At 44.0% G+C, this 20292-nt stretch overlaps 1 protein-coding gene across 2 annotated transcripts in view; it reads left to right on the top strand.

Moving 5' to 3' along the window:
- The window catches only part of gdpd1 (glycerophosphodiester phosphodiesterase domain containing 1), a 75589-nt gene extending 55716 nt beyond the window's left edge, over nucleotides 1-19873 (top strand). For both annotated transcript variants that reach the window (XM_072242827.1, XM_072242826.1), the window contains exons 5-10: nucleotides 2576-2697; nucleotides 3297-3386; nucleotides 5328-5461; nucleotides 9189-9248; nucleotides 12467-12518; nucleotides 17666-19873. In XM_072242827.1, coding sequence (XP_072098928.1) covers nucleotides 2576-2697; nucleotides 3297-3386; nucleotides 5328-5461; nucleotides 9189-9248; nucleotides 12467-12518; nucleotides 17666-17797 — 590 coding nt within the window. In that variant the 3' untranslated portion in view covers nucleotides 17798-19873. The remainder of the gene's footprint in view (nucleotides 1-2575; nucleotides 2698-3296; nucleotides 3387-5327; nucleotides 5462-9188; nucleotides 9249-12466; nucleotides 12519-17665) is intronic.
- Nucleotides 19874-20292: the final 419 nt, after the last annotated feature.

The following is a 20292-nucleotide window of genomic DNA, read 5'->3' as shown; positions in this document are numbered from 1 at the left end:
AGAATATGAGGAAGATCTTCCATTAGAATTCAAAACCTCAAGAGGAGTAGTGCCTTGCACAACACCAACAAATAGTAACAGACACAAAATGCTGGAAGAACTCAGCAGGTCAGGCAGCATCTATGGAAGTGAATAAACAGCTGATGTTTTGGGCTGAGAATAAATAGTTCCATTTTAGGGCATCTTTAATGTAGTTAAGTTTCTCATAATGAGGGATTAGGATTGTAGGGTGAGAGGGGAAAGATTTAAAGGGGATCTGAGGAGCCTTGTAAAGGAAACAAAAAAGATAAAAATTAGCTGTATTTGTCGCATGTACATTGAAACATACAGTGAAATATGTTACTTAAGTCAACAACCAACACATCCCAAAAATGAGCCAGGGGCAGCCCGCAAGTGTCACCATACTTCTACCGGCAGCATAGCACGCCCACAACTTACCTTCCCAGCCATCTGTCTTTCTGGAAAATGGGAGGAATCCAGAGAATCTGGAGGAAAGCCATAGGGCCACAGGGAAAACATACAAACGCCTTACAGACAGTGGCAGGAATTTAACCACAACTTTCCGATTGCTAGTGGTGTAGAGCATTACACTAAACCCAATGCTACTGTGCTCTTGTGTACAGTTCTGGTTGCCCAGCTGGAATAGAGTAAGCTAGAAAGGGTTTGAAGGTTCATGAGGATGTTGCTGAGACTGGAGGGCTTGAGTTATAAGCAGAGGTAGGGTGAGCTAAGACATTTTGGAGCAAAGGAGATTGAGGGGTGACCTTATGAAGGAATATATAATCATGAGCATGCAGATAAGGTGAATGGTCATTGTGATTTTTCCCAGGATAGGGGAGTCCAAAACTCGAGGACATAGATTTAAGGTGAGAGGAAAACAATTTAAAACAGGGGTTCCCAACCTTTTTTTATGTCATGGACCAATGCCATTAAGCAAGGGGCCCATGGACTGCAGCTTGTAAACCCCCGATATAAAAGGACTCAAGGGGCAACTTTCTTCACACAGAAGGTGGTGGGTATATAGAACCATCTGCCAGAGGAAGTGGTAGCGATGGGAACTACAACATTAAAATATATTTAGACAGTTTACCTTGTTCAGAGAGATTGGCCAAAAATGGGAACAGATCTTGCTCATGTAGAAAAATTGGTCAGCGTGGACAAGTTGGGTTGAAGGGCTTGTTTCCATGCTGTGTAACTCAATGACTCCATGGGACACCACATTAGTGTAGCAGTTAGCACAATGCTATTACAACTCGGGCCGTTGAAGTAAAATTCTGGTGTCCTCTGAAAGGAATCTGTATGTCCTCTGCGTGTTTGCCTGTGTTTCCTCTGTGTGTTTGCTTGTGTTTTCTCTGTGTGTTGGCCTGTGTTTCCTCTGCGTGTTCTGGTTTCCTCCTACAGTTCAAGGACATACCAGTTAGTAAATTAATTGGTCATTGTAAATTGTTTTGTAATTAGGGTTAAGTAGGTGAGTTGTGGACCAGTGCAGCTTGTTGGGCTGGAAGCACCTGTTCTGTGCTGTATCTTGAAATAAAATGACTGTTGTTGGCAGAGGTGAATCAGTCTGACCCCAGGCTGCTAACTATTTGAGCCCTTTGATCTATCCATTTGTCAGTGTACATTTTTCTGTCTGAGCACATACATGTAGTTATTTATGTATTTATATGTTTATTTTTGATATGTTTATTTTGTGTTTGTGTGTGCATAAGAATGTACTAGGCATAGTCAGTAGGTTTGTGGATGATACTAAAATAGGTGATATAGTGGACAGTGTGAAGAAAGCTTTTAAAAATTACAAAAGGGATCTTCATCAGATGAGTAAGTGGGCTGAGGAACAGTGAATGGAGTTTAATTCAGGTAAGTGCAAAGTTGCATTTTGGAAAGTCAAATAAATGTAAAAGTTTGACTGTCGGGCACTGGGGAGCACTGTTCCCTGAAAGCAGAATCACAGATAGACAGGGTGATGAAAAAGGCTTTTGGTACACTGGCCTTCATCAGTAAGGGCACTGAGTGAAAAAGTTGGGAGGACATGGTGGGTGCAGTTATTCAGAAAAACATTGACGCTGCACTTGGAGTATTCATTCAGTTTTGGTCACCCTGCTATAACAAAAATGGTATTAAACTGGCAAGAGTGCAAAAAAGATTTACAAGGATGTTGCCAGGACTTTAGGGACTGAGTTATAGGGAGAGGATGGATCGCCAGACTTGATTCCTTGATGCATAGGAGACTGAGAGGTGATCTTATAAAGGCACATAAAGTAATGAAGGGTATCGTTAGAGTGAGTGTACACTATCTTTTTTCCAGTCAGAACTAGATGGCAAAGGTTTAAAGTGAGAAAAGAAAGATTTAATAGGAACTGGAAGTGTGGTATGTATGTGGAATGAGCTGCCGGAGGAGGTGCCTGAGGCAGGTATAAAAACAGCTTTCAAAAGACATTTGAACAGGTGCGCGGATAGGAAATGGGACTAGCTTAGACTGACATCTTAGTTGGCAGTGTATTTGGGCCTAAGGACCTGTTTCTGTGCTGTGCGACTCTCTCACTCAAATCCAATGACTGATCTCCCACCCTTTTAGATTGCTTCTGTGATGGAGGAGATGACAAACGTATTCCGCTATTGAAGGAAGTGTTTGATGCCTTTCCCACGACGCCCATCAACATCGACATTAAAGTTAACAATGACCTCCTCATTAAGAAGGTAACAAATAAGGAAAATTAAACCTTTTGATATGAAATCAGAAAGTTTCATATCAATTGGTCAGTGTCTGTGGAGAGAGAACCAGTTAATGTTGTTCAGAATTACTCCTAAATTGGTAAATCGGTTTATTATCGTTGAGCATACCAAGGTACAGTGAAAAACATTGTTTTGCATGCCATCTATGCAAATGATTTTATCACTTCAATACACTGAAATATGGCAGGGCAAAGCAGTAACAGTGCAGAATAACAAGTTGTATTTACAGAGGAAGTGCAGTGGAAGGTCCTGACCATTAGACAGAGGAGCAGAATTAAGCCACAGAGTAGACTGTGAGGTCAAGAGGCCATCTTACTGTACTTGGGGGATCATTCAGTAGTCTTAAAACTAAACAAATCATTTTGATCTGCTGGAAATTCATCCACTCTGAAGCATTAATTCTTTCTCCATGGATGCTGCCCATGTGTTTAAGGTTCAAATCGTGTTAAGAAAAGGTAATTTGGCTTCTGAGACCATTACTGATCTCATACCTGCTTTTGCCCAAGTTTACCCATGCACTATCTTCACGAGGTTTGATGCATCTTTTTCTCCTCCCCTCCCAGGTATCTGATTTGGTCAGTGAGTATAATCGTCGGGAACTCACTGTCTGGGGCAACGGCAGTGAAACTATTGTGAAGAAATGTTACAAAACGGTGAGCCCTCCATAGGTTTGGGTGCATTCATTTGGACAGCTCAGGATAGCACGTTCCTAGATAAAAGATTCTAGTAATTTTCAATTGCTGACGTCAAGATATCCAGTCTGTAGTTCACTGCTTTCTCCCGCCTAGACATCTTCAAAAAGCAGCATCCATCACTAAGGACCCTCACTTCCCAGGGTATGCTGTGTTCTCATTACTACCATCAGGCAGAAGGTACAGGAGCGTTAAGATGTACACTCAACATTTTAGGAACAGCTTTTAGGACCAGCAAGCTTCTGAGCAGTCAATGAACCCTTGAACACTGCCTCACTATTTTTGCTGTCTTTTTTCACTGTTTATTTTTTGTATGTGTGTGTATGTATGCATGTATGTATGTATATAACACACACAGTTCATTGGGCCATCAGTTAATCGGGGCAGCCGCTTGTTTGGGACAACTGACAACTCTACAACTGTTAAACGACAAAAACTTATCAAGAAAATTGCTGGGATTCCCTTTGTTGATTTGGGACACTATGCCACTTAATTGGGGCAGGAGATTGTTACCAAACAAGTTCAAACTAGCATCTATCATTCGCACTTGTGTGGCCACTAGATGCTGCACCATGCTTAGGGCGAACAATTTTTAAATAACATTAGTTCTGCGTGTTTGTGTTCAAAAAACAGTAATTTTGTCATATAGTGAGAAGTAAGCAGTAAGACGATTTAGAACTGTTTTGCTCATTGCAGTTTCAAGCAATCAGGCTTGGAAATGCCAGAAATGGCTGGAAATGAAAATGAAATGATTTCACTACTTCAACAAGTGAGGATTGCTGTGCTGAATTTGTTCACTGTGTACACCGGGTGAATTCTTCCGCCAATATTTATTCCCTCGGACCTTGAAGGAGACTAGTGTTGAAATTGCAGAGGCCCTGGAAGATATATTTAAAATGTCGGTGTCAACGAGTGAGGTGCCGGAGGATTGGAGAGTGGCTCATGTTGTTCCGTTGTTTAAAAGAGAATCGAAAAGTAATCCAGGAAATTTTAGGCCGGTAAATTTGACATCGGTAGTGGGTAAGTTATTGGAGGGAGTACTAAGAGACAGAATCTACAAGCATTTGAATAGACAAGGACTTATTAGGGAGGGTCAACATGGTTTTGTGCGTGGTAGGTCATGTTTGACCAATCTATTAGAGTTTTTCGAGGAGGTTACCAGGAAAGTGGATGAAGCTCAGTGGAAAAATCCTGCTTGCAATTACCCTATCTATATCCTCAATTTTGTATACCTCTATCAAATCTCCGCTCAATCTTCTATGTTGTAAAGAATACAGTCCTAACCTATTCATCTTTCCTTATCACTCAGGCCCTCCAGACCCAAGATTTTTTTCTGTAGTCTTTTAACCTTGCTTACATGTTTCTTGTAGGTAGGTGACCAAAACTACACATAATACTCCAAATTAGGCCTCACCAATGTCTCCATCCACTTTCCAGGTAACTTCCTCGAAAATCTCTATAAGATTGGTTAGACATGACCTACCACGCACAAAGCCATGCTGACTATCGCTCATCAGTCCATGTCTATCCAAATACTTCTATACCTAGTCCCTTAGAATACCTTCCAATAATATGCCACAACTCATGTCAAACTCACCAACCTATAATTTCCTGTTTTCTGTTAGAGCCTTTTTTAAACAGTGGAATAACGTTGGCTGTCCTCTAATCCTGTGGTACCTCTCCTGTCACTAAGGATGTTTTGAATATCTCTGCTAGGGCCCCAGCAAATTTTGGACTTGCCGAAATTGAGTCCAAGGGAACACCATGTCGATTTAGCCAGCCTGATTTGCGTCATTGCTATTTTTGTGATTGAATATAATTCGGTGCGGAAGAAGAGTTTTTGTATCCTGGGCTGGTTTCCAAGTGTGTGTGTGAACTTCTCTGCTCTTGTTTCCCCGACAGAATCCAAGCATCCCGATCCTGTTCAGCCTGCAGCGAGTGCTCCTGCTGCTGGGTCTCTTCTACACGGGGCTCCTGCCCTTCTTCCCCTTGAGAGAACAGTTTCTGGAGATCCCCATGCCCTCTATCATTCTCAAGTAAGTGAAGGGTTCCAACACCACATATCAGGATCTACAAATTTCCTACCCTTAATTTGTTTGACATGTCTCCCTCCCCCAGAGAGCTGGCAGAGGAGGCTCGGGGCCTGTCTGTCTTACACCATGCGCGGTTTGGGAGGAGGGGTACCCGGCTTAATGACATTAAAGGGGCCCTTGTATAGATACTTGCTTCGTTGTTAGCCATTTGGAATGTAACAGGAGACTGGAGCATGCCTAATGTTGTTCCATTTTTCAAGAAGGGTTGCAGACTGGGGAGCTACAGGTCAGTGAATCTAACTTCAGGCCACAGGGACTAGCAGGCAGGAGGCTGTGTTCAGAATGGACCAATTGGGTTTAAAGTTCCTGTGCTGTATGTCTGTATAACTCCATGACAGTGAGATCATTTGCCGTACACTGTACGCCGGTCCTGGGGAAGGAGCTCTGTGAGTGCGACTGGGATCGGGAGTTATTCCTTTTCATTGCTTCTGTGGCTGGTACTCCCTGACCAGATGCATTTGCCTTGCATTGACTCCACCCCCCCCCCCTTTGTCACAGTGTTGTCTACTACCCTCACGAAGATGGCATCCATCATTAAGTACACTAGTACGCTCACCATCTAAGGCATGCCCTCATCTCATTGTCACCATCAGAGAGGAGGTACAAGAGCCTGAAGACCCACACCCAGTGTTTTAGGAACGGCATGATCAAATGGCGGAACAGACTCAGTGAGCTGAATGGCTTAATTCTGCTCTTTTTAAATCTAATGCACCAATTAATCACTTTGCGTCAGATTTCTAAACGGTCCATGAACACTACCTCATTATTCCTTTTTTACACTATTTGTTTATTTCTTTTTTATTATAACTTAGTAATTTTTTTATGTCTTGCACTGTACTGCTGCTACAAAACAAAAAGTTTCATGACATACACTCAGTGGTCACTTTGTTAGGTACAGGAGTGGAACCCAGTGTGATTATCTGCTGCTGTAGCACGTCCACTTCAAGGTTCAATATCTTGTGCATTCAGAAATATTCTTCTGCACACTATTGTTGTAATGTGTGGTTATTTGAGTTACTGTTGCCTTCCTGTCAACTTGAACCAGTCCGGCCATTCTCCACTGACCTCTCACATTAACAAGGAATTTTTGCCCACAAAACAGCTGCTCACCATGTTTTTTTTCTTTTTCACACTGTAAACTCTGGAGACTGTTATGTGTGAAAATACCAGGAAATCAGCAGTTTCTGAGATTCTCAAACCACCCCGTCAGGCACCAACAATCATTCCAAGGTCAAAGTCACTTAGATCACATTTCTTCCCCATTCTGATGTTTGATCTGAACAACAACTGAACCTCTTGACTATGATGGTATGCTTTTGTGCATTGAGTTTTTGCAACATGATTAGCTTATTATATATTTACAATAATGAGCAGGTATACTTCTGTACCAAATGAAGTGGCCACTGATTGTATATTTGATTCTGATTTAGAAGCTTTAACTGTCCATGTCTCAAAGAGTCACTTCCAGCCAAGATCACCAGATGGTGCATTGGAGCACGCTTTCTGCTGAGGACGACCTCCAGTTGCTCTCAGGACTTCATCACCGTTTCCCATTCTGCAACCCCCTCCCATTTTCACCATGGTCCTTCACTAGAGAACTGCAGTAATCTGAGGAGTCACACCGCATTTACCAAGAGCAGAGGGAAGGGCAATACATTGAACAGTGCAGTGCAGTACAGGCCTTTCGACTTACAATGTGCCAACTTAGATAAACCTACTCTTAAGATCAATCTAAGCTTTCCTTCCTACATAGCCCTCTGTTTTTCTTTAATCTATGTGCCTATCTAAGAGTCTCTTAAATTCCCTAATGTATTTGCCTCTACCCCCAACCCTGGCAGCGTGTTCCATGAAGCCACCACTCTCTGTGTAAAAATACTTGCCTCTGAGATTACCTTTGCACGTTCCTCCAATCACCTTACCATTATGCCCTCTCATATTAACCATTTCTGCCCTGGGAAATATTCTCTGGCTATCCACTCTCTCTATGCCTCTTATCATCTTGTACACCTCTATCAAGTAACTCTCATCCTGCTTCGCTCCAAGTCCCAGCTCACTCAACATTTTCTCATAAGGCATGCACACTAATCCAGCGTTCGTCCTGGTAAATCTCCTCTGCACCCTCTCTACAGCTTCCACGCCCTTCCTATAATGAGGCAACAAGAACCGAACACTCCCAAGTGTAGTCTAACTGGAGTTTTATAGAGCTGCAACATTATCTCATGGCTTTTGAATTTAATCCCCAACTACTGAAGGCCAACACCTTCTTAACCACCAGGTGAACTTGCGTGGCAACTCTGTAGACATGAGCCCCAAGATCCCTGTGTTCCACCACACTGCTAAGAATCCTGACATTAACCTTGTACTCTGCCTTCAAATTTGATCTTCCGAAGTCACACATTTCCAGATTGAACTTCATCTCTCATTTCTCAGCCCAGCTCTGCATCTTGTCCTATTGTAACCTCGGACAACCAAAATAAATTAGAACATAGAACAATATAGCAGGCCCTTTGGCCCACAATGTTGTGCTGAGATACTTAAATTAGTAATCAGCTCTTGTCAGCGGTTGTCTGTAGGTTTAAAATAATCCCTCATCAGATCTGCCAGTGGATAGGTGGTGTCAGATCTGCATCTCCACTTCATTCGCTTAGTCCTGTTCACAATTGTCGATACCTCCATCCAGTGGGGCTGATGAGCCCTTGTCTCCACGTGCCCTGTCCCCAGCCTGCAAAGGGTGGGTCTGCTTTCCGTCACCCCACCAGTGGGACAGTTTTAATATCACCAACAGATGTTGTGACATTTATTATTTTGTGGCACCTGTATGGTGCAAAACATAAAACTTGCAAATAAATGAATAGAGCGAAAGAGGTATCGTGAGGTAGTGTTCATAGATCGTTTGGAAATCTGGTGGTGGAGAGGAAGGAGCTGTTCCTAGAACAGTGAGTGAGTGTCTTCAGGTTCCTGTACCTCCTCCCGTCACCCTCACTGGACCAGCCCTCTGTGTAAACTTTAGAGGGTCCACACATGCCCTTTCCACAGGCTGTTCTCACTTTGTGTGACCAGATCGAAGACGAGTTCTTAGCACGGCAGCAGTGAGCAACAGCAGCACTTTGCTGCCTCTATCCTCTCACCCATGTGTGAGTCCTTCACTGTGTGTGCCCTTCACCTTGTGGGTCCCTCACTCTGTGTATGTGTGTGTGTGTCTTCCTCTGTCTCCCTCTCTCTCTCTCTCTCTCTCTCCCTCTCTCTCCCCCTCTCTCCCTCCGTGTGTGTGTGTGTGCATGTGTTTTCCTCACTGTGTGTGTGTGTCTGTCCCTGTCCCTCAGCATGTGTTTTCTCACTGTGTGTGTCCCTCAGCGTGTGATTTCCTCACTGTCACTGTGTGTGTCCCTCAGCACGTGTCTCTCACCATGTATTTTCCTCACTGTGTGTGTCCCTCAGCACATGTGTGTCTCTCTCACCATCTGTGTCCCTCACCGTGTGTGTGTGTGTGTGTGTGTGTCCCTCACCGCATGTGTCTCTCACCATGTATTTTCCTCACTGTGTGTGTCCCTCACCATGTGTGTGTCTCTCTCTCACCATCTGTGTCCCTCACCGTGTGTGTGTGTGTGTGTGTGTCCATGTGTCTCTCACCATGTATTTTCCTCACTGTGTATGTCCCTCCATTTCCTAGGCTGCAGGAACCATGCAAGATCCCCTGGACCCAGCGGCTGCTGATCTGGCTCGCTGACACGTAAGTGCCCAAGACTAACCTGAACCCCACCCCCTACCCAACCCCTCCTCTGCTATTGCTTTTTGTCCTCCCCCCTCAAGTTTCACGTATCACCCTTCCCCATCCCAATCCACTGTCTACCCTCACAACACCCTCAATTCTGTTTTTCCCTCCACACAGCCTCTCCCCAATTGATTGGTATCTCTTCCCTCCCCTTAATAAAGATTAAAGATTACTTTTATTTATCACATGTATGTCAAAACATACAATGAAGTGTGTCATTTGCATCAAGTCAAATCTGTGAGGATTGTATTGGGCAACCCACAAATGTTGCCAACAGCATGCCCACAACTTACTAACCAAATTGTACCTCTCTGGAATGTGGGAGGAAACTGGAGGGTGCAAAAGTTTAACCTAAAACCAGTGTATTATGTCTAAACAATGGAGACTACAATCGGATGAGAGAGGATTTGGCTAGTGTAAACTGGGAACCCAAGCTATATGCTGGGCGGTTGAGGAACAGTGAAAGACTTTCAAAGAGATTTTTCACGGTGCTCAACAAAAGTATATTACAGTTAAAAACAAGGACAGTAGGGTGAGGAGAGCCAGCTTTGGATAACTAAGGAAATAAAAGAAGGAATCAAACTAAAAGCTTGTGCATACTAAGCTGCCAAGAGTAGTGGGAAACTGGAAGATTGGGAAAACTTTAAAAAGCAGCAAAGTCCTACTAAGCGAGCAATAAAGAAAGGGAAGATAGATTATGAAAATAAACTAGTACAAAATATAAAAACGGATAGTAAAAGTTTTTATAATTATATAAAATGGAAAAGGGTGGCTAAAGTGAATGTAGGTCCCTTGGAGGATGAGAAGGGGGAATTGATATTGGGTAATGAGGAAATGGCCGAGGCTTTGAATGACTATTTTGTGCCTGTCTTCACGGTGGAGGACCCATCTAACATGCCAAAGAGAGATGTTATGGATGCGATGGGAGTTGAGGACATTGATACAATAGCTATCACTAAAGAGGTAGTGCTGAGCAAACTTGTGGGCCTGAAGATAAACAAGTCCCCTGGTCCTGATGGAATTCATCCAAGAGTACTGAAAGAATTAGCAGAAGTTATAGTAGAGGCTTTGGTGATGATTTACCAAAATCTCTGGATTCTGGGCAGGTCCCGGCGGATTGGAAGACAGTGAATATCATGCCACTGTTCAAAAAAGGATGTAGACAAAAGGCAGGTAACTATAGTTAACATCAGTAGTTGGGAAAATGCTTGAAGTTATCATTAAAGAAGAAATAGCGAGCCATCTGGAGAGAAATGGATCTGTCAGGCAGACGCAGCATGGATTCAGCAAAGGTAGGTCCTGTTTGACAAACTTACTGGAGTTCTTTGAAGATATAACGAGCGCAATGGATAGAGGGGAACAGATGGACGTTATTTACTTGTATTTCCAGAAGGCATTAGATAAGGTGCCACATAAAAGACTTATCCATAAGATAAGGATGCATAGAGTTGGGGGTGATGTATTAGCATGGATAGAGGATTAGTTAGCGGAGAGTTGAGATATATGAGTGTTACTCTGGTTGGCACTCAGTGGTGAGTGGTGTGCTGCAGGTGTTGGTGCTGGGCCCGCAATGATATACATTAACAATCTAGAAGAGGGGACCGAGTGTAGTGTATCTAAGTTTGCTGATGATACTAAATTGAGTGGAAAGGAAATTATGTAGCAGTTATGGAGAGTCTGCAGAGAGATATATAAATAGATTAAGTGAGTGGGTAAGAGTCAGGCAGATGGAGTACAATGTTGGTAAATGTGAGGTCATCCACTTTGGAAGGAAAAATGAAAGAGCAGATTATTATTTAAATGGTAAAAAATTGCAGCATTCTGCTGTGCAGAGGGACTTGGGAGTGCTTGTGCATGAATCACAAAAGGTCGGTTTGCAGGTGCACCAGGCTATCAAGAAGGCAATTGGAATGTTGGCCTTTGTTGCTAGAGGGATTGAATTTCAGAGCAGGGAGGTTATGCTGTTACTGTACAGTGTACTGGTGAGGCCGCACCTGGAGTACTGCGGACAGTTCTGGTCTCCTTACTTGAGGAAAGATATGGTGGCTTTGGAGGCAGTGCAGAGGAGGTTCACCAGGTTGATTCCAGAGATGAGGGGGTTGGACTATGAGGTGAGATTGAGTCACCAGGGACTGTACTCACTGGAGTTCAGAATGAGGGGAGATCTTACAGAAACATATAAAATTGTGAAAGGGATAGGTGAGATAGAGGCAGGAAAGTTGTTTCCACTGGTAGGTGAGACTAGAACAAGGGAACATAGGCTCAAAATTCGGAGGAGTAGAATTAGGATGGAGATGAGGAGGAACTGCTTTTCCCAGAGAGTGGTGAATCTGTGGAATTCTCAACGCAATGAAGCATTGGAGGCTACCTCAGTAAATGTATTTAAGACAAAGGTGGATAGTTTTTTGCCTAGTTGGGAGTTAAGGGTTAGGGAGGAAAGGCAGGCAGGTGGAGATGAGTCCATGGCCAGATCAGCCATGATCTTATTGAGTGGTGGAGCAGGCTCGACAGGTTAGATGGCCGACTCCTCCTATTTCTTATGTTCTTATGGAGCACCTGGAGGAAGCACACACAGTCATGCGGGTGGAGGTGGGGTGGAAGAACAAACTCCTTACAGACAGCAGTGGGAATGAACTGTGTCCTTACAGCTGGTGGTGTAATAGCATGACATGAACCTCTATAGTATTGTGTGCCCCCCCCATCACATCCCATCCCATCAACTGGTATCTGCCTCCCCTGGCTGTTACCCTCTGATGTCTCCCATCTCTCCCACTATTCTCTTCCCCATTCCATCTCAGAATCAGCTTTATTATCATTGACATTTGTCATGAAATTTGTTGTTTTTTGGCAGCAGTGCCGCACAAAACATAAAAATTACTGTAATTTACAATAATAAATGGTGCAAGAGACCCCGATCTCCTCTTGCCCCATCCCCAGGCTGCATCCCTACACAAAGGGAGGGTCCACTTTCCGTCTCACCACAGAGTCAGGGTTTATTATTACCAACAGATGTCACGACGTTTGTTGTTTTGCGGCAACAGTCCAGTGCAAACTTCTCCCACCCCCAGCACTCCGCTTGCCGAATCGCGTGGGACGTGGGACCACCCGTTATGTGAGATGTTGCAGTAGGAGAACTCTGAAGGTGGTTGTGATATTTCCTTGTCTTCTCCTGCCAGGTTACTGATGAGGAAGTGTCTCTTTGAGCATCTCAAAGCGAGAGGAATTCAGGTGAGGTTGCCGCTTTCCTTTCTGGTGCCTATGAGATATTTTGTACATCTCCAGAGAGAGGCCTTTGAATTCACTCTTGGTATCGGCCACATCCACTGAAGAAAGAAAGAACACACATAAAAGTTGCTGGTGAACGCAGCAGGCCAGGCAGCATCTCTAGGAAGAGGTGCAGTCGACGTTTCAGGCCAAGACCCGAGAAACGTCGAATGCACCTCTTCCTAGAGATGCTGCCTGGCCTGCTGCGTTCACCAGCAACTTTTATGTGTGTTGCTTGAATTTCCAGCATCTGCAGAATTCCTGTTGTTTGCGTTTAAAGAAAGAAAGAAAACAGGTTCTCAAACTGTTAGCTAAAACAGAAACCCAGCTTGCCCGTCCTTATAATCACCATTGTTTGACTGTCATTTTAAAACAGAGGTCCCCACCCTTTATTATGTCATGGAGCAAGCAATCTACGGACCCCACAGAGAACCTCTGTGTTATAACATAGAACAGGACAGCACAGTATGGGCCTTTCAGCCCACGATGTGCTGACCTTTTAACCTCCTCCACAATCAATCTAACCCTTCCCTCCTACATAACAATAATATTCTATTTTTCTTTCACCCGTGTGCCGATCTAAAAGTCACTTTTCAAATCAAGTCAAGTTCAAATTTATTGTCAATCAACCATATACATGTACACCAGGAAATAAACGACGTTCCTCCGGACCAAGGGGCACAGTGTAGTACACGTAAGATAATATTACCGCAAATAAATTAATAGATAATAAGGTGCATTTACGGAGCAAGTCAAAAATTAAACAGTATAACGCTACTCGCTCTTCATACGTGATAAGACCTGGTGGTGACAGCAGGGAGTTTAGTAGTCTCACTGCCTCGACCGGTTTCTGTGCATCCCAGGCAGCCACCATTCTCTAAGTAAAAAAAAACTTCCCTCTGACAACTCCCCTAAAACTTCCTCCACTCACCTTAAAAGGATGTTCTCTGATATTAGCCATTGCCACCCAGGGAAATGGGCACAGCCTGTCCACTCTATCTCTGCCTCTTATCGTCTTGTACACCTCTATTGTCACCTTTCATCTTCCCTCACTCCAAAGAGAAAATCCCCATTTTGCTTGACCTTATAAGACAGGTACTGTAATCCAGGAAGCATCCTGGTAAATCTCCTCTGCATCCTCTAAAGCTTTCACATGCATGTTAATCTAAGGACTCCCTCTAAGATTACCTAGAAGATCCGGTGGCTCTCTCCCGAGGAAGAGCAGAAGTGAACACCCCATTATCTCTTGGCATGAATCACCAATTGCTGAAGGAACTCAGCAGGTCAGGCAGCATCTATGGAGAGGAATAAACAGTGTTTACTTCTGTCCATGGATGTTGACTGACCTGACGAGTTCCCGTAGTAAACTGTGTGTGTTACTCTGGATTTCCAGCAACTGCAGAATCTTGTGTGTTTATAAATCACCAGCTCACACTGTGTTTGGTGGAGCAAGTTGGCTGCTGCATTGACCCATGTTGCAGCAGTGTCCTGCTCTGGCTGCGAGCTCTGCGACGATTTGCCTCGCTGTGTGACGAGCTGAGGCTGTGGGCCTTCTCCAGCTGCTCTGGGCTTTGTGTCTATGGACTCACTTCTGTTCTGAATGCTGTTGCTCGCTTTTATTGTTTGCACCGCTCATGTTTTTTCCTCTTTGCACATTGGATGTTGGTCTTTTTTAAAATTGGATCTTGTGTTTTTTTTTGTTTTGTGGCTGCCTGTAAGCAGACAAATTCCAAAGTTGAATAACTTATATATACTTTGATAATAAATGTACTTTGAACTTACACTAAGGTCAGAAAATTCTCAGGAAGTTAGGCTAGTGTGTATGGGAAAACTAACCGTGAATGTACATGGTCTTCTTTCCAGGGCTAGAATGCATGGGGTGAGAGTGGAGAGATTTAATAGACCACAGGAACAGGCCCATCAGCCCACAATGTTGTGCTGAATTAATTAAACATTAAAATATCTGACTAAACTAATCCAATGTTCAGAGCACTCCATTCTGTGTATATTTGTGTGCCTGAGAGCTTTTAGAATGCCTCTGTCTTTTTTGCCTTAGTTTTAGCTTTATTTGTCACATGTGCATCAAAATATGCACTGAAATGTGCCATTTATGTCAGCAACCAACAGAGTCCGGGGATGTGCCAGAGAAAGTGACACCATGCTTCCAGTGCCAACATGGCATGCCCACAACTTAATAACCCTAACCCATACGTCTTCGGAATGTGGGAGGAAACATGATCATGGAAAGAACATGCAAACTCCTTGCAAACAACATGGGAATTGAACCCTGGTCGGTGATTGCTGGTGCTGCAAATTGTCGTGCTAGCCACTTCGCTAGAGTGCCAGCCACTCGGGTAGCATCTGTGGAAGGAAATAGACAGTCAATGTTACGGGCAATCAGAATCAGGTTTATTATCACTGGCATGTGACGTGAAATTTGTTAACTTAGAAGCAGCAGTTCAATGCAATACATACTATAGGGGAAAAAATAATAAATGAAATAAAACTAATAATAATAATACTTCTTCAGCTGTCCATTGATTTTTGATGATGACTGAGGCCTGGGCAAGGTTGTATGGAAGACCGGCAGTTGCCCGTGCTTCAAGTCTCCCCTCTCCACGCCACCGATTTTGCCCAAGGGAAGAGCATTCGGGCCGATACAGCTTGGCGCCGGTGCCGTGACAGAGCAATGTGTAGCTAAGTACCTTGCTCGAGGACAGAACACACTGCTTCAGCTGAGGCTCAAACTAGCGACCTTCAGATCACTAGACCAATGCCTTAGCCACTTGGCCACACGCCAACACTGATAATAATAAATAAATAAATTACGGTATACATATATTGAATAGATTAAAAAAACATGCAAAAAAACAGAAATACTATATTTTTTAAAAAGTGAGGTACTGTCCGAGGGTTCAATGTCCATTTAGGAATCGGATGGCAAAAGGGAAGATGCTGTTCCTGAATTGCTGAGAGTGTGCCTTTAGGCTTCTGTACCTCCTACCCGGTGGTAACAATGAGAAAAGGGCATGCCTGGGTGCTGGAAGTCCTTAATCATGGACGCTGACTTCCTGAGACACCGTTCCCTTTATTTAGATTCGTCTGCTTTTGTGTGTAGCTGAGGTGGGTGTCTGATCAGCGTGGACCAGTTGGGCTGAAGGCCTGTTTCCATACTCTGTGACACTGATCTGAAATTCTCCCTCTGTTCCTCTCTTTACGGATGCTGACTGACCTGATGAGTGTTTCCAGCACTCTCCCGTCTTCAGCTTTGCAGTATCTGAAGTAATTTTCAGCTTCCTCTGTTTCTAGTTCCCTATAATTACGCTCTCACACTTTCCTTTCCTTTCAGCACTGAACAACTTCTCCCCTCTGCATGGCTAGAGACATCCCCTTTATTCTCTCCCTGTATATCTGTACAGTAATCAGCTGTATTACACTGTGTCTTCGTACAGCCATATTGCAGTTTAGTAATGTTCTACACTGTGGCGCGTTACATCTGTGTTACAGTTTAACAGTACAGGTTTCCCCCCGCCATCCAAAGGTAGAGCATTCCTATGAAACGGTTCGTAAGCCGGAATATCGTAAAGCGAAGAAGCAATTACCAGTAATTTATATGGGAAAAATATGTGAGCGTTCGCAGACCCAAAAAATAACCTACTAAATCATGTCAAATAACACATAAAACCTAAAATAACAGTAACATATAGTAAAAGCAGGAATGATATGATAAATACACAGCCTATATAAAATAGAAATGCTTTTCCACAATCATTGCCGCACTGTTCTCCGTAGCGAAAATCTCATGCAAGCGTTCTCGGCAGAAACACTCTCTCCAGTAACCTTTAAGCTATGAAGCTGCCAAATCATACCAAATAACACGTAAAAATACACAGCCTGTATAAAGTAGAAATAATGTATGTACAGTGTAGGATCACTTACCGGAATTGGGAAGACAGCACCAAGCACACTGATGATGGTGTGTTAGGCTGAGACATCAGAGGTTGGGGTGATGCAGTGGTCCCCAACCTCCAGGCTGCCGACTGCTACGTTGCCGCGGAGAATGCAGCGGTAGCCAGGACGCACCCAGCACATCTTTAAGAAAAAAGCCGAAATAAACAAGCTAATGAATTACCTGCCGGGCGGCACCTAATTAATTAGCTTGTTTATTTCGGCTTTTTTCTTAAAGATGTGCTGGGTGCGTCCCGGCTACCGCTGCATTCTCCGCGACAATGTATCAGTCCGCAGCCTGGGGGTGGGGGTGGTGGGACACTGGGGTGTCATCTCATCGTCGTCTGTTTCCATCAGGGCAGGCAGGTCAACTTCTTCACGTTCAGTTCCTGGATGACTTCACTTTCGGTCCATTCGCTACTGCATTTGGTTTCGATTGTTATCCTTTCCTCTTCCAATTGCATCAGCTCTTCATCTGTCAGTTCTTGGTCATGGGATGCCAAAACCTCTTCAACATCATCTTCGTCAACTTCCACAAGCCAAACTCACTTTGTCCTTACTTCATTCACCACAATCGAAACGCTTAATTATGTCTAGTTTTACGCTAAGTGTAACACCCTTACGAGCCCTTTTAGGCTTTTCCAATACCATAGAACTCATCTTGCTAATAGCTGCTCACAGGCACGTGTTTAGGCAATGGCGGCTAGAATGCAGTTCCGGAGGAGGAGCTTGGCTGCTTGGGGCACGCGCTGCCTTTTTTTGTAACAGTGAAAACACCTTCTGTTAGCGAAAACAAGTAACTAATGTAGGTCTTTCGTAACAGTGAGGTGTCGTAAAGCGAACATTTGGAAAACGGGGGCCACCTGTATATTACACTGTACCACATTACATCTGTATTACAGTTTAACAGTATATTACACTGTAATACATTACATCTGTATTACAGTTTAACAGTACATTACACTGCCACTTTACAGCTCCATTAGTTTAACTTGTGATATGCTATGTCTGCATTACTCGTTGCGCTGTGTTGCCTAAAATATTTTCCTCTCTTGGCCATGCTTGTGTGTTTCAGCAGGGAGGGGTGAAGGAGGGTGGTTTCTCACATACACACACACTCTCTCACTGGCTCCCTCTTCCTTCTACCCATCCCCCTCCTCCAGGTCTACATCTGGGTTCTGAATGATGAGGATGACTTCAAGCGAGCCTTTGACTTGGGAGCAACAGGCATCATGACTGACTACCCAACACAGCTGAAGAAGTTTCTAGAAAGTTATACCTTCAAAGAGGAGTAGAAGGAGAGATTGCGGGGGGGGGGGGTCTGTGGCTGGGGAGGGACAAGTGAAAGGAATTGCATCAGCTAGTAGCCAGAACTGTCTCCCAGCCGATGTAAATCTTTGCTGCAGCAACAGATTGGCTTGGTTCACTGTGTCTTGTTCTCTTCTGACCCACTTTAGATTGTACCAGCAGTCAGAGTTCCCTGCAAAAGTTAAGGAGAAGAATAATAAATCAGCCATGATGGAACGGCAGAGCAGACTTGATGGGCCAAATGGCCTAATTGTGCTCCGTTGTCTTATGCTCTTAAAGATTAGTTTGAAACATGTCTTTACAAGTATTTAAACTACTTTCAGTTATTTCAAACCAAGTGTTGGTTGCGAAGCATCCTGTGTTAAAATCTGTGTCAGTTTATATTTGAAAGAAAACTGGTTTGTCTTGAACACTCATGAAGCAGCTGCCTCTATGGCAGAAGGACACTCGGCCCATCTGCCTTGCACTGGCACTTTAAAAGATCACCTCAAATGCATTATTTCACTCCTGCACTGTATCCTTTCCTTTATAATTATTTATTTGATTCCTTTTAAAAGATGTTCCTACCACCTTGGGCACTGAGTTCCAGATTTCAGCAATGAAAATAGTGACGATTCTGGATTGAAACTCCAGGGCCTTAGACCAGCAAGAAGTGAATCTACAGTGTACAGACACATGCTCTGCAGGCTGGGGCACAGTGGTGGGGGGGGTGGGGGCAAGGTCACAGACAGGAATCCTCTTCTGAAGCTCATCAAGCCTGTTCTGCAATTTATATAAGGAAGCCTGCGTTCTATCTTCCTTTCATTGACCTTGTCTGGCGATAGAGCTGAGTTCTGGGGATGTCATTCAGCCCTGGTCTGGGCTGCTCAGGAGCTCTAGACACCCTCCGCTTGAAGAAACATCTCCAACCCCCTCTCAAGATGTGACATTCAGCTGCCCCCACCACCCCACACTGCTGGCCCCAACAAGGCCAGCATTCCCTTCTGTCCACCCGATTGATACCTTCCAATATTTTTTACCCAAAAATTTACTTCATTCATGCTACAAGATAATATTCAAAAGGAAGGAAACAGTGCCAAACAAAGCCTTTGCATTCTTGGTCAGTACATTACATAATGTAAACTTGGAAGAGAAAAACACAAGCATTGCACCTTTTCCACAACATGGCTCCCTGAGATGATATCCCTTCCATTATCCAGGGGGCCCAAAATCTCCAGAACAGGTCTGTCCAATCTCCCCCAAGTCTTGGTTCTGGATGGGGATCCTGATTTTCCCCTCTGTCTGAGATGGACAAACTTAATCCAGATTAGGTGGGAACTAAACCTGGCACAGTGTGCTCGCTGAGCTGGGGTTGGGACTGAGGGCTGGTGGATCAGACGCTGAATGCATCAATGCCTCTACCTGATCGTGCCAGCCAGCCCCATATGTGGGGGGGGGGGGTTCTGCAGAATGGCTGGGATTCATGGTCACTAGTGGTGGCTTTGTACCTGAGCTGGTATCTGGCTAATGTATTCGCCTAGCACTCCTCACCTTGGAAGCTGTAGATCAGTGGGTTTGAAGCCAGCCTTTAACCGGTAATTGAGAAATGGGCAAGCTGAGGCCTCACCTACTTGGCCCTGATGAATGTGATAAAAATCCACACATGGATGAAGATAACTGGACAAAGAACCAATTCCTCGTCCTCGTGAATGGGGTTTGTCACCACTGTTTATGTTTTTTTTGTTTGCTGTTGACCTTTTCCTTGAGTTAACATTAGTCGGCTTCCCACCGTGTTGTCTCTCAGTCTACCTGATTCATGGAGAAAACAGAGTTTTTGTCCCACAATAATAAATGTATCTCGTGTTTTGTCTTAATACAGAGGATGAATAAATTTTTGCCCATTAACTGGCTGGGGCTCGAGCCCGCTGCGGTTAATTGACCTCACTTTAACAAATGAACAGAAAATTAATGCATTGTGTTGTAGATAATGGTAAATACTGCCCTACTAAATCGTGTGTGATTAAAATGTTGTGATTTGTCAGCATTCAAATGTTTTTTTTAATGAAAAAGACTCTTCGTAATAACATACTGTTTTGTGTGATGATTTCTTCTGAAGTTATCAGCTGCTTTTCCACACCTTTCTGTTCCCTCATCCACTCATCAACCCTTTTCTCAGTGCCCCCACCCTCAGCTGTCCACACATTCAGACTCCACAGACACGGCAGGAGGTACAGCAAGGTAACAATCCTGCATTGCCCAATTACACCCGTGACCCATGCAGTGGAATCGAGCCCTGGTCACTGGCACTGGAACAGCATCACACTATGCTGTGTGTGCACGAGTACTTGCATGCACAGGTGCAGTGAAAAGCTTACTTCTAGCTGCATCACAGGTACATAGGATCAGAGACACAACACCCCCAAGAAGACTATAAATTAAGCTGAATTATATGAGAAAGAACAGAATTAGAACAAAAATGCATAGGAGAATGATGTCAAAGTGC

The sequence above is a fragment of the Mobula birostris genome, chromosome 25, assembly GCF_030028105.1.
Source record: "Mobula birostris isolate sMobBir1 chromosome 25, sMobBir1.hap1, whole genome shotgun sequence".
In the NCBI taxonomy this organism is placed as follows: Eukaryota; Metazoa; Chordata; class Chondrichthyes; order Myliobatiformes; family Myliobatidae; genus Mobula; species Mobula birostris.
Note: the sequence above shows the minus strand (reverse complement) of the source record. Positions and strands in the feature narration are given on the sequence as shown.